At 41.8% G+C, this 16,755-nt stretch overlaps 1 protein-coding gene across 6 annotated transcripts in view; it reads right to left on the bottom strand.

Annotated features, from left to right (window-relative positions):
- Positions 1-1,409: 1,409 nt before the first annotated feature.
- LOC117210496 (serine-rich adhesin for platelets-like) overlaps positions 1,410-16,755 on the bottom strand; it is a 52,785-nt gene continuing 37,439 nt past the window's right edge. For 4 of the 6 annotated variants that reach the window (XM_033453582.1, XM_033453581.1, XM_033453583.1 and 1 more), the window contains 5 exons: positions 11,887-12,243; positions 10,826-11,127; positions 9,958-10,363; positions 6,103-6,230; positions 2,980-5,541 (listed from right to left, as the gene is read on the bottom strand). In XM_033453582.1, coding sequence (XP_033309473.1) covers positions 2,980-5,541; positions 6,103-6,230; positions 9,958-10,363; positions 10,826-11,127; positions 11,887-12,243 — 3,755 coding nt within the window. Of the gene's footprint in view, positions 5,542-6,102; positions 6,231-9,957; positions 10,364-10,825; positions 11,128-11,886; positions 12,244-16,755 lie in introns of all 6 variants that reach the window. The other 2 variants (XM_033453579.1, XM_033453580.1) reach the window with 2 other exon arrangements.

The raw sequence follows: 16,755 nt of genomic DNA, 5'->3' as shown, positions 1-16,755 counted from the left end.
TTACTCTGTCTCGCTCTTTCCCTCCTTCGCTCTTTTTAGCGGTTCCTATCGCGTTATCTTTGTTTGACCAACTGCGCGACCTACTCGTGCGAGCGAATGGTGGCAGCACTCGCTCGTATCTCGCTTCACGTCGTATCGTATCGCGTTTATGTCCATCTTGCGTTCGAGCTATCGAACCAACTTGGTGGCGCTACTGTCAATTGACTTTTAGTTGATTGGTTTGTTACGCGCATGCGGATTTGGATATTATTTTTTGAAATTAAATATTGCGTTTGCGTGATGTAAAAGTCGTTTTTATACATATTTATATAACTGTTATATATAAAAATATAGTACACCTCGAGTTTATATAAATCTTGTTTTTCGATATATTTTAACGTACTGATATAAGCTGCCTTCGTTGAAATAAGCTGTGTATATGTATAAACTAAGTATATGTATACCATGAAATTCTATCTCGTCCTTTAAGAATACATTGTATTTAAATTACAGTAATCGTCTTACAAAAATATATTTTTCCTTACATTAAACATACGATCACGTGTGGTGAATCAAAAATGCCGGAAGTTAATTGAAACATTTTATTCATTATTTTTTAAGCGAAAACAAACAGCAAAATTCAAGTACATTTGTTCCTTACACGTTTGCTTTAATTCGCCTAAAATGTAAGTATGCGATAACATGTCTCGTGTAAGATGCAATGTTAATGCTTTCATGCTTATGAATGTATGCACATCAGTTGTAAATACTTGATGAACATGTTAGTTGATGTATGAAAAAATCAATATATCCGTTTTGTATGCATGCCTAGATAAAACGATCATCATCATCATCAGCATCATCATAATTGTTATGGAACTTAACAACAGCTCCGCATCGTCATTTCACGATTTCACAAAATTTTACATCTGTTACATAAATCACTCGATAGCCGTTACTCTCTCATCGAAGAGAATATACTGTGAAATGCTTACAAAAATGATAGCCGCGGAATAAGGCACACAATTGATGCAACGCGTATTTAATATAGCGATATATCTATCTTTAAGTGCCACTGGATGTCAATGAATTTCTATCAGTGTATGAATCGTCCTGGATATTGTGTTTACGTATATAATGCCTATGGAATCTAAAGCTTCGCAGGAACTATTGTGCCTATATTGCTGTTGTGATAATAGTTTTATTATTATTATTATCAATATTATTAATAATTAATATTATTATTATCATACTTGGTGTTACTAATAATGACTGGATGATGAGTAGTTTTGTATATACAGGTATCTTATGATATGGGGCGTGCGTGCGTGTGTGCGCGTGTGTGTGTGTGTGTGTGTGTGTGTGTGTGTGTGTGTGTGTATGTATGTCTATGTATGTATATATATATGTGTATATATATATATATATGATTTTTTTCACGAACCACGTCTATCGAACAACTTACATAATATGCAAACTGAGGTATTCGATCTACTTGACACAACTCAACTAAAGCATGAACTATGTCGTAACAAGTGCAATTTCTGTACTGTGTACATTTATGTGTATGAGTAAAATCTGTTCTATTTCAAATTCAAAATATCTATTACGAAACAACATGCTCCACCTTATATTTCTTTTACCCGTTCAATGAAAACCAATAGAGTTTAATAATTCTTCTCGTTAAGTTTACCTATATACATCTTACATTACCTCGTAACAGCTACGGTATAGTTAAATAGTTTCCTTCTTTTACCAATCCATTTCCTCTCGAACAACTATATCCTTTGCCTAGCTCGTTATTACTGTATTCTGTATGACTGTCGTAATATTTACGTAAAGCGTAGCTCGATTACTGAATCGTTCTCGACATTCCCCAAAGGGTAGTACGACTTTTGCTTACTTAGGAATCTTTTGAAATGATCGGTGCACATCATGGTTTTAGAAGCAGCTGTAACTTTTCTATGCGAAAGGCTATTTAAGGCTACGTGGTGCGTGGAACGATATACTGGTGTGCTTCTTTTTCTTTTTTTTTTTTAAGTTTTCGTCCATTAAAACTTACGTTTTAAACTTTACGGAATTAGTTTTGTAAAAATATGCCTTAGTCATTTTGATGTAATATACTTCGTGTGTGTACGTGTATGTGCGTGGGTGCGTAATATCTATAAAGTATTAGACCGAGAACAGAAACGACAATGTAACGTAGTATGTTTTGATCATATTTCTGTTGTTGCCGTATGTTTGTTTTCTTTATTTCGTAGAGTTCAGACCTGACAATTCGTTCCAAAGCAGCTATTATACTCTTTGAATCTTAATAAGCTCGATTTCTTTGAAACGATATACCATATTGTATAACGAACCTCTTCATTTGGTAAAATTTAAAGAACAGAAGAAAAGAAGATGAGAAATGAAGAAGAGAACGAACATGAGAAAGAAAGGAAAAGAAGAATATGTGCACCGATTTACGTATTGACGATAATGTCAACAATATCATATGTATAAGTAATATACGCTCTCTCATGCATATAACATCTCAACGAAAATCATCCATGAAACACGATTTGCGAGAGCGACCTCTTAAAAGCTATTTACAAAAACGAATAGCGATACGTAGGCTTTTCATTATATTATTATCCGCTGCCTTTGAGCATGCCTCTAACTTTCAACAAACTTGCGCACTCGATGTCGATCCACAGGGTTAATTTCCTTTCGTATCTCTTATCTTTCGATAGTTCCCTCGACGCAACTACCGAGCGCGTATTAATAATAATAATAGTAATAATAATAATAATAATATTAATATTAATGAAAAATATAACGACAGTACGATGGATACACACGTTCTCCGTGAAAACGTGCACGCGATATATGTATATAAATCAGCGAAGAGTACAATGTCAGAGGCTTACGATACTTAGAAGAGGACGGCCTTGACATCGGTACTTAAAAAAATGTCCCTGTGGAGGTTTATATGTTTGTAAACGAGGCTGTCAGTAAAAATTATTGAATCTGGCAACAGACCGTCTTGCATGGTATTGGAGTCTCGCCTTCCTGACCGTATAACGTTCGTAATTTAAAAACTTTCGAATCCATTGCTAGAAACGGTGAGTTGCCGGTGTAACAGCTTTCATATACTTCAAAAGCTTCGTCGATTGGCATGTCGCCTTTGTCTTTAACGGGCTCCTTCCGCGCTGCAATCTCTTCCTTCCGCTCAGACATATTTGGCACTGATTTCGACGAAGTTGGCGGATCTGCTTTCAAACTGATCTCCTCTATGCTGGTAGCGCTCTCGCGTGCCAATCGATAATATTTCTGCACGTAGTCCACGTTAACCTGTTCAACCTCGATGGTATCGTCCTCCGCAGCTTCTCCTTCGCATACTATTCCCTCGCTTTGTAACATTCTCTTGGGAGTTACCAGAGGCTCGATGATCTCAGTTTCCCAGCATTCTAACACGTCAGGCTCTTCTATGCTGTCCAAGGAATCTATTCCGCTACCACTCTTTTCGTCCTCGATGCTACTGCTCCTCTTTCGCTCTTCCTCCATCTTCCTCTCCGTTGTTTGTTTGCCCGTTTCACTCTTGTCCGGGGCTTTGATCGTCGTGGCAGCATCGTGACATCGTCGTAGGCTCGGTTCGTACGTGGAAGACGTTAACAGCTTACCATCTTCCGAGACTATGATCTCTCCTTTTTCAAAGGTCCTCACGTTCATCGTGTCCTCGACAATCCCATCGTCGTCCTCGTCGTCCACATCCTCTGTACGTCGAATCTTCGTATCGATGTTATTGGAGGGATTCCGCGCGTGCGATTTCCCTTGTCTTTTCGTTCGCCTTGCATTGACTCTCTTCGAGTCTATCCGAGAACTTGAAGCAACCCTCACACCCGCAACGCTATCCTTCTCAGTAAATTCGCAAGTATCATCGACAACATCCTGTTGCTGTTGTTTAGCCAGATTCTTCCTCCTCGTGATGTTCGCTAAGTCCTCCCGCTGGCCGCAAGAATCCGACGAGGACACCATCTCGTGGTCCACTTTGCCAATCACCACGTGCCTTGCCACTCGTCTCCGTTCCTCCGACCTCCTCTTCGCGTCCTTCTTCCTTCTCGAAGCACCGCTGTTGTTGTTGCTACCATCCGGCTGCTGTTGCTCTTGTCCACTCTTGATGTTACCGAGCCCTGCGAATTCCCCGCAGATAGCTGTGCGCGACAATGCCGTATTGTCCGCACCGCTACTAGCAGATAGTGCAAGTATGGGGTTGCCTTGCAAGTTTTTTGGCGGCTCTTGGTCCATATCGTCCTCGTCCTCCTCGCAGTCCATCGAAATGGCCGACGCAATGAACAAATCCGGCGACTTCTCTTTGCGTAGCCACTCCGTCACCGCCTGCGTGATTGGATAATCGGATAGTTGCGTCTGGCTCTCGAAACCAGAGTCCTCGTTCGTCGCCTCGATAGTCTCCTTATTTAAGAGACTGCACACTGCTGCTGTCTTTGTTCCAAACTTACCCGATACCTGATCGACTTTCGTCGCTTTGTTATCCTGAGATTCGAACTTTGAGTCTAGCTTTGTATCGTTCGACAGATCGATCTTTTGCAGATTCTCAGTCAGATCGTGTGTCTTGGTTTCGTTCTCTGGCTCCGTGGTGCTGTTTAGGTCCGGACCAGGCGTCGGTTCCCTCACGAACTTGGTACCCTTTGCGCTGTACTTCCTCTTGGATAGACTAGTCGACAACGACGATTTGCTGCTCGATAAAGATTCGTGATTCTGATCGTCGCGAAACGCCGCGTTCTCCACGCTCTTCGGCGTCATCGATCCGGATCTCGAGTTTTCGTCGTTAGATACAGGAGACAACGGCCTCGACGTGGTCATCGACGCGTTCTTGCTGCTCGAGTCGGAGTCCAGGTTTCCGTTCGTTAAGGTCTCTCCGTTCATTTCGTTGCTCGGTCGTTCGCATAGCTCGTTGGCACTCGGACAATCGTTATTCGCTGCTTCGATAATGCTTGGCAGTTTGTCGACGTCAGTCGCTTCGTTCACGACCTCGTCCGTCGAAAGAGCTGCCTCCTCGTCCCCGGGGAGGCAGTTGGTCAGTCTATTTGATTCGTTATCTGAACTGGTAAACGTATCTAGCGACTTGGATCGACTGTTTTCTAACGAAGTTGATGTCGGTTCTGGTTGCTGGTCAGACTTGCCGTTATCGGACAATTCGTCGCTTTGGTTCTTCGAGTCGTCCGATATGACACCGTTGCATACCGCGTTCGACTCGTTGTCTACCAACAGGTTAGCGTCCGACGATAACGCACTCGGTTGATTTATCGTCGTACCGGTCTCGGACGTAGGTGTGTTGTTAGCGGATGATGGAACAATGGGTAGCGGAGTGCGTGGTTCGACGGTACGTCGCAGCTGAAACTCCTGACACTCGGGGTTCAGCGGCCGATTGCTGGTCGTGGTCGTGGTCGTGGTCGTGGTCGTGACCGTGCTTGAACACACTGTCCAGGGCAGTTCGGAAGACGGTAGGCCGGTATCACATTCGGAACTGTACTCTCCTTCCTCCTCGTCTTCCGTGTTACCCTGTATTTTCACAACAATTTTTCCATTAGTTTCTAATAAACGAAAATTAATTACGTAAAACAGTCTGTCAACGAACAGTGTCTTGTTCCATTGCGGTGAAACGAAATTTCAAAAACGAACTTTCGTATAACGCGCATAACGTAAAACAATCTCCTCTCTATATCTATAGTTAACGCGGTCCACGATCTGGCACATATATTTCAAAAGCGACATAACTCGACCAAGTTTTTCCACTTTTAGCCCTTGAAACCTTCTTTCGATAGCTTTGGCGTTCTCCCGATACAGGACGAAATTATTTTTAGTTGTGACGGCTTTCGAGCAGAAACGCAATACGTGCGCACACATAGTCGTCGCTGTCCTAGCATCTAGAGTGCACGACCGATATCGATTTCCGGAGACAGATCTCGCCTGCACATATACCGACACGATTTTAGACTTTATCGTCTTTCGATTAACTAACGAAACCCCATCGTTAACTAACGAAATCCTGTATATTCGTAACAATTTTCCAGAAAACTTTGTACAATCTAAAAAATTCGTCCAACTGTGTCACCCACTCACCGTAGTAAATCTTCTCTGCCTCCTTCTCTTTTTTTTCTTCTTTCGCTTGGCACAGGCCGCTGACATGGCCGCTGACATGGTCGCAAAGTCCGTAGTTCTGATCATTAGCCCGCTCTGTATCGTTACACCTTGGACAGCAGAAATATCGCGAATTAAAACTCTTTCATACACCAGCAAACATCGTTCGTCGGTTAAAAGTTGGACGAAACGCGCGTCTTTCCAAGACTTTTGCTCCTAAGAACTCCAGCTGAAAATCAACAGGTGGAGAACTCGAGGAGGAAGTGATTATTAACGCGTGTCGAAGGGCGCGAGTATCGAACTTGGCTTCTCCGTCGTTTCCACGCGATTCCTTTCGTTTTCCGCGTGGAACCGAGCACCAGTTATTTTAAATCGCGTCTATTTGAGACGCAACGATGGTCAGATCCTTTGCCGAAGTCGAGAGATCTCGCGATGCTCCATAGCGGGCGACGATGCTGTAGAAAAGTGGAAAACAAACGAAAATTCACATTATCGTCACATTTATTCTACTAGATAAACTGCGGATTCTTCCGCAATTCTAATAAATTGAAATATACAAAAATGTATAGAATGCGCGGCACGACGCGAACGGCTTACTTGCCAAATTTCTTAACTCCGCGAGACAAAAACTAGAGAAAATTCCTGAAATTATACGAAACAACAGAGCTTTGTCGCCAAAAAATGTGTAAATAGATCTCTATCGGATTTCATCGTTTCAAGACTGAATACTCCGATTATTTCGATCAATAACGTGCGTATATATCGTTGGAAAACGAAGTTTCGGAAAGCTCGACGAACTTCTTCCTCTGTGTACCCTCGTTATTAGCAATGTTATAAGCAATGAAAAATAATATTCACGCAGATACGAGAAGAAACAAGGACAATATAAATTTTCACAGTTTTCTATCGCATCGTCTCACTCGGCACCCCTCGCGCGGTCCAATTACGGACAAAGATCGGTGGCTCGTGTACACGGTTGTGCCATCCCTTTCGTGACAACGAGACAATTTTCTTACGAGTCACTTGCGATATACGTGTAATGTCCGTTTGTCACGTGCAACGTGCGAAGCAGCGTGTCGATGCAGGCGATGATTTGACGAGATAACGATGACGAAAGCGAGATATGTTACGGTGAGAGAAGACGCGGATAACGAGAATCGTGACGATTAGGAAAACGTAATATATGCGAGAGAACACACACATACGAGCGTGTTAGAGAGTCTTGGGCTTTAGCTACGATCGCCGGATCATCGACGCGGATATTGTCACCGGGCCACGGCACGCACACGCGGTGGATCGCATGACGCGACTGGCTTATGCGGACGCTGTCCAAGCTTCTTAAGCAGCTTTCTCTATTTTCGTGGCAGCGAGAACTCGGTACATGCACACAATGTTGTACAACGGCTACAAAGAGTATCGCCACGGTATTCTTTTTATTATAACGTTTAATCAGGCTAACGAATCGGTCTAATTAATCAAGTACAAATATATCGTTTAAATGTTGTATCATCTGCAAACGCGACTTTTGTGCCGCTACAAAGATGCCATACTTTAGAAATGAAACATAGAACCTGGCTAAAAAGTGCTTGAAACGCGTGAAATAGGGATACGCGTGCCAATACTTTTTGTAGTCGCAATGGAATGTAAATCAGTAGGCTAATAAGATCGCATGGTCTTTGCTCGATTTACTCATATTCGCGTAAACGTTTTCTCTCAGTTTGTGTACTTCTATATTACCCAAAAATACATAAACGTGCGTACTTTGAGTTTTCTATCGTTCTTCGACTTAATATGGAGATTTGGAAGTTAGTAAGAAACGGATAGAAGGTGCTTTATCCGTAATTGTAATAGTAAATATGCTTGTAATTCTTCATTGAATTCCAAATTTAGTTACCATCGTGGTTTGAATTTGAAGCAATATGTAAATGTTTCGGATTGCTAATAGAACTGACAATTTAATAAATACGTAGGTATTTGTTATATCGGTCAATAGAATATAATGTAAATATATCGGTTTGAACGAACTGATAATTTAATCGATTAATTTCTTAAACGAGTAATAACTCGATAATTGCTATTTCTCAATTATTACAGATACGTAAACTACGAATTGCATAGATTTTTAAATAATTTGTAGATGAATAACTTGGCATGCATAAATATACGCGTATATAACGGTAAAGGAGAAAGCAGCTAGAGAAGAATAATTAATTGATGATTTCTTTTCGTTTTATCTATGCAGTTTCGATAGCGGTATAATTGCTATCGTATTGCGCTTTGACGTATCACTTTGAATTAATCGATTCGTATTTGTTTGAAAATATCGTTATAAATCGTACAGGGTACCCTGTAAGGAGCATATAAGAAAAGTCTATGCGATACCATTATCGGTGGAACAGCGTCGCTCGATGGTTTCTATAAACTTTGTTGTTCCGCTAGATTACCATCGAAAGGGTATGAAAAGCTCGATTTTTGGACAGCGACGTTATCAACGAGGCAACAAAGTAGCGATCATCATTCCGCGTATTTCCGCGATCGTATCTAAAAAGTAGCGGCTCTCTTTGCGAATTATTACCTTTTACCTTGAATGTGGTAGAGGCACGGCGGTAATAAAACAGCAATGATGCCGATGGACGGGACAGCAGTCATGAATCTGGCTATATCCCTTTCTCCTGGCCGCGCATCCAACCGACACTGTTCTCGTTTAACATTAGAAACAGGAACGATCAAACGTACTAACGCCTAAGCCGAGACATCGCGGGGAAGGAGCAGCCGGGTACAAAACAGCGGCTTCTCGTTCGATAGTCGTGATCTTTCTTTCCTCTCGTGTTACACGTCGCTTACATATATATGCTTTTTCATCCGACCTCTCTCTCTCTCTTGTGGCAGCGACAATTAAGTTAACGTTAAGCGTAATGCACTTCCGACGTTTAAACGTTCGTAGAATTTGACGATTATACGCGTTAGACGGTAGATTTCTTGTCCAAAATTAAGTTAAAAAGGTGGCGGAGTACGAATCTTTGTTCGAGAGAATCGATTAACGCGTTAAACGCATCTCAATGATGGAACAAAAATACGATAGAAATTAATCGGATATAACGCGTAGCAATAAGATGATAGATAATAACAAAATAGTACTATAAACTAAATAAATTAAAAATATAAATAGAATATAGAGTAAAGAAATCGAAATCGTTTATCGGATCGTAATAAATAAAAATATGTAATACGATGTGTATGTTTCTTGCTGTAAGAAATTAAGATTGAAATTTCTGTTATCGAAGTGGAATTTCCGTCATCCGGAGAAGATCAAGACTAGAATTTTCGAGTCTCGCGAGATTCTTCGAAGCTAGAATCGTTTCTTGCAAGAATACAAATTTGTAGGATCGCGAGAGTGGAGAGACGGCCAGAACGAAACGTCGACCTCAAAACGATTTGCGCGACGTAGCGCTGCTCCCTCCCCCGAAGTGCGTAGATTTTCTCTTGGTCGCAAGAAAGACAACCTCCGCATGTTCGTCCGTTCTCATGTTGTTCCGTCCATCTGTCCATGAACAGAACCAAAGCTACGAGAGAGGGACAGAGAGCGAGAGAGAAAGGCCCGCGTCTAGAGTCATGCGATAGCAAGGGCAGAAAAAGTAAGTAACTCTCTTTCGAGAATCTACTGCCAATGACAGAGAAGGAATGGAAGAAGAAGGAGAAGAAGAAGAAGAAGAAGAAGTAGAAGTAGAAGAAGAAGAAGAAGAAGAAGAAGAAGAAGAAGAAAAGAATAGAGGAGAGCCGAGAAAGACCGATACTCTCTCTACGGCCTCCGGTTCTGACACGCCGCTATCAACTAACCATTTACGTTGACCAAAGGAGGACCAAACATGTAGTGGCCAGGATACATGTAAGGCTGAGGAACCGCTGGTATCACGTGCGGAACGTGTACCGGATCCTGCATCATCATCGGATCAAAGTAGGCACCACCGTTCATCCCGTTCTCCAAAGGTTGTTCTTCCGCCTGTTGTTCATCCTCGTATTGTTCCTCCAGTCTTTCCTCCTCTCGTTCGTCGACCTGCTGCCCCTCCTTCGCGTCGATAAAAATTATAGATTGCTCGTCGTCCATTTCCCCACCTACGCTATCACCGTAACCGATGCTTCTTGTCCCATTCTCGTTCCACATCCTGCTGGTACTCTCCATTGGTAGAATCGCATCTTCTTGTTCTTCCACTACCACCGTACTCTCTTCCACGCATTGGTTATTCTGAAAGAGGAATTTTCACCATTAGATATTTGGTGATTATTTTTGTTCGTGAACGACGGGGTTGAAGAAAAGTTCCGAAAGAAACGCGAAGCGATCGTCGAGTAGTGGTTTTTGTTAGACGAATGGACGTAATCCGAGAATGGCGGTCGACGAGTAAAACTGTCGCAACGAACGCGCGAATTTTAATTATTCTCGTATTGGGGTGTTTAACCCGACCCATTTGTGCGAGATCTACGAGCCGAGACGCACAGCGCAGAGCTGAAAAGAGGATCGGCGGAACGATACAGGAGCAACGAAACCACGCGTATACCGTGTTGTTTGTACGCGTAACACTTTCACGCGATACCCGCGATTACGTTTACGATCGCGTTGGATCTATCAAAAAATAACCAATCGGACTCGTATTCCTTCCTCTGATCGTCTTTTCGGCTCTCCATTATACGTCGTCTATTTTCTCTATACCTCGTAATTCATAATACAGTAGGGTTCACCAGGCAGTTTTGGTACGATCGTCGAATTGACCCACTCGATCGGCCTGAGAGGTACCGGTGCACAAGGCATGGCCGCCAGGACGCTGGGCGCAGCCTGCGCTGCCATCGGCGCAGGACCGACCAGCATCACAGGATACTCGTAATAGTAACCACCCACGTGGTCGTAAAACGTCCCATATCCCAATTGCGCGTTCGAGTCCATCGCTGGAGCATACTCACCGGTACCACAGTCCCTGTCTAACAGTTGCTGATCCTCCGTCGTTTCACTACCATCTGTAATCAACGTAAGAGGATAAGACGAGAGTACGGACCGCGAACTCGCAAGAACTAACATTTATGTTACGTGAAAACACCGAGAGAACAGGTTCGTGCATGCAGTTTCAGTGATTTACATTTTTAACCGTGGGACGTAACTCGCTAACCGGGGACGACGGGTTAACTCGGATCGCAACGTATCTTCTTACCTACGATTTCATCTTTGCTAAAAATTCCGTTAAACGTACAGATATAATAATTTCTTTATTTTCGAATTCCAAGTATTTTTCATCTACACCCCCAATTTTCATTGTTCGCTACCGGTTCGAGCGGAAACAAAGTTCGACGACTAAAGTTTCAGCCCCGCAGATATTCTTCAAACCGAAGAAAATCACAGGTTCGAGATTAGAAAGTTGGAAATAAGCTCAACGTGTAACGCTTCGATATCTCAAAAGCAAACAGCCACGAATTTTATAATTTATCTTTCTGCCAATTGTACAGAAAAATTCAACTACGAAACAACTTTTTACCAAACATCGTGCAGAAAATCTTTCGAATGCACGGCGAGTTGAAAGAAGGGGGTGGGACGATACCGTACTTCTGTCTGTCGGCAACGTTCTCCAACGAGATACGATGGAGTAACGCGGAAAGTCGTACAAACTTGAAGAGAATGGTAGGGGTAACTCCAAGCAGCTTTGCCGGATACCACGCGGCGATCGGGAAGGCGGACGAGACAAGCCAGAAACTCGATGAAATACGTCACGTTTCTATCTATACCTCTACCTGCGGTGGAATGCGACGCCGATTGGCTCTCGGTGGTCGAGGATGTCGCGCTGGTGTTCGCGTTCCCAGCCCACGGCTTCTTCTTCGACAGATAACCCTTTTTGAACAGCATATCCTGCCTCGGTGTCGTGATTCTCGTGTACTCATCCTCGTTGAAGATAATCTTGGGTTGGGACGTCGAGCCGGACGAATTGTGTCGAGACGCGGCACCCGCGTACGCTCCACCGTTGCTACTTCCGGCTCTAAGCGGCTTGTACCCGCTCTGTCCGAACCTACTGTGCGTGTCATTTTCCTGTCTCTTCGCGTAACCGTTTCGCAATCCCTCTTCTTCGTCCTCTTCGCCGGGTGGAGCTGAAAATTAAATCGCAAAATATGGTTCATCGGATCCAAGTAATTTCGTTTTCTTTTTTCTTTTTCCCTTTTTCCCTTTTTCTTTTCTCTTGTCTCCTTTTCCTTTTTCCCCGTTAAATGCATGCTGTTGTCGATACATTGTCACAGCGACTATCCCAATTTATAAAAGTGTAACGAAGAATATAAATTCTTCTCACCCTGTCTTTCATTAGGCTATTATTTTACCTATTATAGCGTTAGAATTTATAATTTTGTAGTTTACGAGTTATTCGTTTTGCAGTTTGCAGTTTACGAGTTTTATTTTCTTTTACAGTACTTTGTAAAACCGGATTACTTTCTAGAGTGTGAGAAAAATTCTTTTCTTCTTCTCGCTAGTTTGCTCAACGCTGCGCAATCTTTATCTACTTATAACTGGACGTTTCACGATTCTTTACCGAATCTTTACCGAAAGATAGATATGTTTCACGAAACGAATAAACTGCAACGCTATTAAATAATTTCCACGTTATCTCTGTTATAAAATTTACTTGTACAGGCGTAATTAATTACGAGTAATCGAACAACGAGATATAAACCTCTTTCGCATCGATGCAACAATAAATAATCTATCTTCGATCGATCGATCGTTTTACCTATTTGCAACGCGTCTGATGCAACGAGAAGCGTCCGTCGAAGGAAGTTTATCGTTTTCGGTGCTTCGATACAACGTAAGAGTCGTTGGAACGGTAACGATTTCACGAGCAGAAAGAACACCGATTCGAATTACGGAGGAATTTGTCACCCGAGCGCAACGGCGTTCGCTAGCCACAAACAGGTCCGTTTGCTCGATACGTACAACGACGTGTCTCACACGCGGTAGCAAAGTCTCGAGAGGAAATCCCACTCGGTGTTCCTCGATCAGGTAAACACACCACTGTTCGAAAGTTTGCGTCCACGAAGTGAAACGTATTCTACCGGTAGAAGGTCTACCGAGAGAATCTCGTTGAGCATCGATCGATCGATCTTCGTATCGTCCGCAAAAAGGGTATTAAGAATCAAGCACTTGGATTTGCGAATCGATCGGTTTAAAAGTACGCGAGTACTTAAAGTGTGTGCATTGCCGGATACGAGTACGGCAATAATTTTCTACGGAGAATTAAAAAGACTCGTCGATCGACGCATACAAGAATTTCCGTAAATCTATTTTTAGAAGAACCGAGACGACCTTAAAACGTTTAAAACGCCATTACTCGCAGGATCGATATACATACGTACTGGATCGTGTATTATTCGACACTGTGTAACTTTTCTCGACGAAGAGTCATATCATCCACCATTTTAGAGTTACAGCTTCTCCTGGTCATATACAGTTACGTACGATACAACGAAGAAAAAAGATGCAAAAGCTTTTTATTTTCTTACGCAGGTTTTCCTAAAATTTGGTGAACTCTCAACGTGCACAATACGCGTTAATAAGTCAGCGTGAGAAACGCGCGAACGTCGATCATTTTCATCGTCGTTTAAAATTGCAACTAGCGACGATTAGTCACGATGTTTCTGCAAGTATCGTACTTGGTATTATTCTCGATTGAAAGATTGTTACTTAAGAATAAAACGAGATATTTATAAACGACTAATAATGTAACCTACGTTTATAATACAAAGTATGCTGCTTTCATCATCCATCATGCTGTGCTGTTGTAAACGGCGTATGCGTATAATTAGGATCAAAGAAGTTAATGGTTCGCGACTCGAGAAAAGAAATCGTACCGATTAAAGTCACTCGATCAAAGATCGGGACGTAGGAACTCGAACGCTACGAGAATAAAAAATTAAACGAAAGAAACGAGAATGAAATCGACGACTCTAGCGAAATATAAGCACATTGTACGTATAAATATCTCGCGTTAAATGCTACGAAATTTCGAATAGATCGCCAGTTGGATCGATCGCCACTTGAGAAAAAGAAATACGTTCTACGACAAATCTCTACGACGATTCTACTTTTTTAGCTACGTCCGTAAAAATACGAGATCGAATAAAAATTCGTAGTCCGGTAATAGTACTTCGTTTAAGAGAAAGAAACGCGATATCGTAAAAATGAGAATTATTATTAGCGTAAGAGTTCGGTCAAATTTTTAGAATATCGTACTTTGAGTAGAACGAATTGCCGTATCGGATACTGGCACGTGTAGGGTGAAAGAAAACAATCGTCGGTGCCGTGCATTTTTCTTGCATAGTGACAAGCGTAATTAACTGCTCGAAGATCAGAAGATTATCGTTATAAAGATAGATACAGTATTATGCAACCGTTATTACGGAAACATATTTATACGACGTTTCGCGTCCCAACACCTTACAAACAAATATACAATTTGAAACTTTCTTTTTCAAAAAAAAAAAGAAAGCTTTCGGCGTTCTTTCTTCAACTTTAATTCACCTTTTTCTAATTCAGCGATAAATCGATTATTCCGTATAAAACAGATTCGTAAACAAATATATACGTAGAAATAATTATAAGATCTAGATAGAAACTAGGTAAGATCCGATCTACGAGGAAATTTACGGTAATCCATTTATCGGAATTCCATTTATTATCGATGCATTTAGATGGTGGCGGATCAAACGAATTCCTATCGATCGAGTAAATCTGGCTGAACGCGAACCTCGACTGTTTCAACCAGACATCACGGATAATAAGGAGAATCAGCGATTTCTCTTTTTTATCGGATAAGTCGAGCGGATATTTCTCGGTCGGTGCTATTTCGTTACAGCGATCCCGTTCAAACGCCCATACCAATTTCATACGAAACTCGTGCAAAACTTCTACGAAAATCAACATGTTAATCTTGTCTCTCGAGAACAATCATTTTTCCGTCCTTCTTTTACGTTCCACGATCCGTCTTTTCTCGGCTCGTAAGAAAAAAAGGTATTACGATTGAAATCGAAAGGTATTACGTTACACCAGTACCAGATTTTATCTCTACAGTAAATTTTCCAGTTCTACGTGACGATTTATTAGCAACACGGACGACGATATAGCGATTGTTTTTCACCGACAAAAACGAAAAAAGAGAGAAGGCTATCGCATAAGTAATTTTAGACATTTACGTATAATATTTACCTTATAAATATTTCGGACACTTTTAAACGCGTGATCCATCTTTTTTTCGGCGTTAATCTATCAACCCTGTATACCGTACGTTCGGATAAATGGATTTTTACCGTAAACGAATTATACCGTCCGACGATCGGTCGTATCGAACGAAATAGAAGAACACTTGCATAAGACTGTATCTTTATCTAACGTCGCCGACATGTGAGAAACGCAAGGTCCATTCGAGATACGGAGGTCGTAGCGAAGGAGTTGAAAAGAAAAACGAAAATAGAAAAAGAAACCATTACGGATGTACATACGCGCGTAATATTCCAGAGTCTAGTTTCCAATCTACGATATAATTTTATATCGACAGCTTCGAGCTTCTAAAAGCTAACTTTTAACAGGCGAAACAAAGGGTAAACTAGTCGCACGAGCTATCGACCTTCGTTACATCGATCGTACCAAACCTCCGATTCTCCTAAGTATATTGCGCGTAATTTTGCTCTATTACGCCAACCAACAAAATTCGTTTCTATCTACTCTATGATATTAACTTTAGAAAATCGTGACTGGTCATGGGTCAAACGAAACGTGTTTTGCGAAATTCAAAAGTAATTTCGAAAGTGATTCTTCGTCGCTAAATACGACGTTCTCTCTAGTTCGATTACGAGGATAAAGCAGAAAAAAAAGAAACTGGCGTTAAAAAAACGGTAGAAAAAGCAGATTATAATATTACCAGTAACGTCTGTTCTTTTAATTGGTATCGACAAGATGTTGGTCGTTTAATACGAAGATAAACTAACATCTTCCGATTTATTTATTTGTTAAACTCGATGGTCGTCGACGAGAAATTTGTTGACAAGAAATGGACATGAATGGAAATACGCTACTACGTCTGCTCGTGCTTAGACATAACAAATAAATTGGAATAAAAGAAGGCGGGATTAAAATCGGACAAGCGGATCGAGAGCCAGATTTTAAGATATTCGGAACAGCGGCCACGTTATCGGTCGTCTCGCAGTTAGAGCAACGCGTATCTCGCATAAAAGTGTTTCTTTCTAGTCACCTTGTTTCACGGTGTGCTACGATACTTGCTATTTCGCGAAACGAAAACAGAGTAAAAGATAGAGACGAGGACCCGTTGCGCAATAATTTGCCGACTAATAATATCGGTGAATCGACGAGCGACAAGTTGATCGGATCGAGACATCCGTTAATTTCGCGCCACTCTACGCCTAACGCGTGGACTACGGATTTTTACGCGTTTATGGGAGGTCCGGAACAGCGTCGAATCGCGTAAGATGCAAAGCATAGTGCTTTCTATAGGTAATACGTACGTAATAGGTAGAAAAAGTGCCAACTAAACCTGCAGCTACGTATCGCGCGATAGAATTTATCACGTATCACGGCGATAACTCGTAAACTCGTGGCAT

The sequence above is a fragment of the Bombus bifarius genome, unplaced genomic scaffold, assembly GCF_011952205.1.
Source record: "Bombus bifarius isolate JDL3187 unplaced genomic scaffold, Bbif_JDL3187 scf7180000008206, whole genome shotgun sequence".
Taxonomy (NCBI): Eukaryota; Metazoa; Arthropoda; class Insecta; order Hymenoptera; family Apidae; genus Bombus; species Bombus bifarius.
Note: the sequence above shows the minus strand (reverse complement) of the source record. Positions and strands in the feature narration are given on the sequence as shown.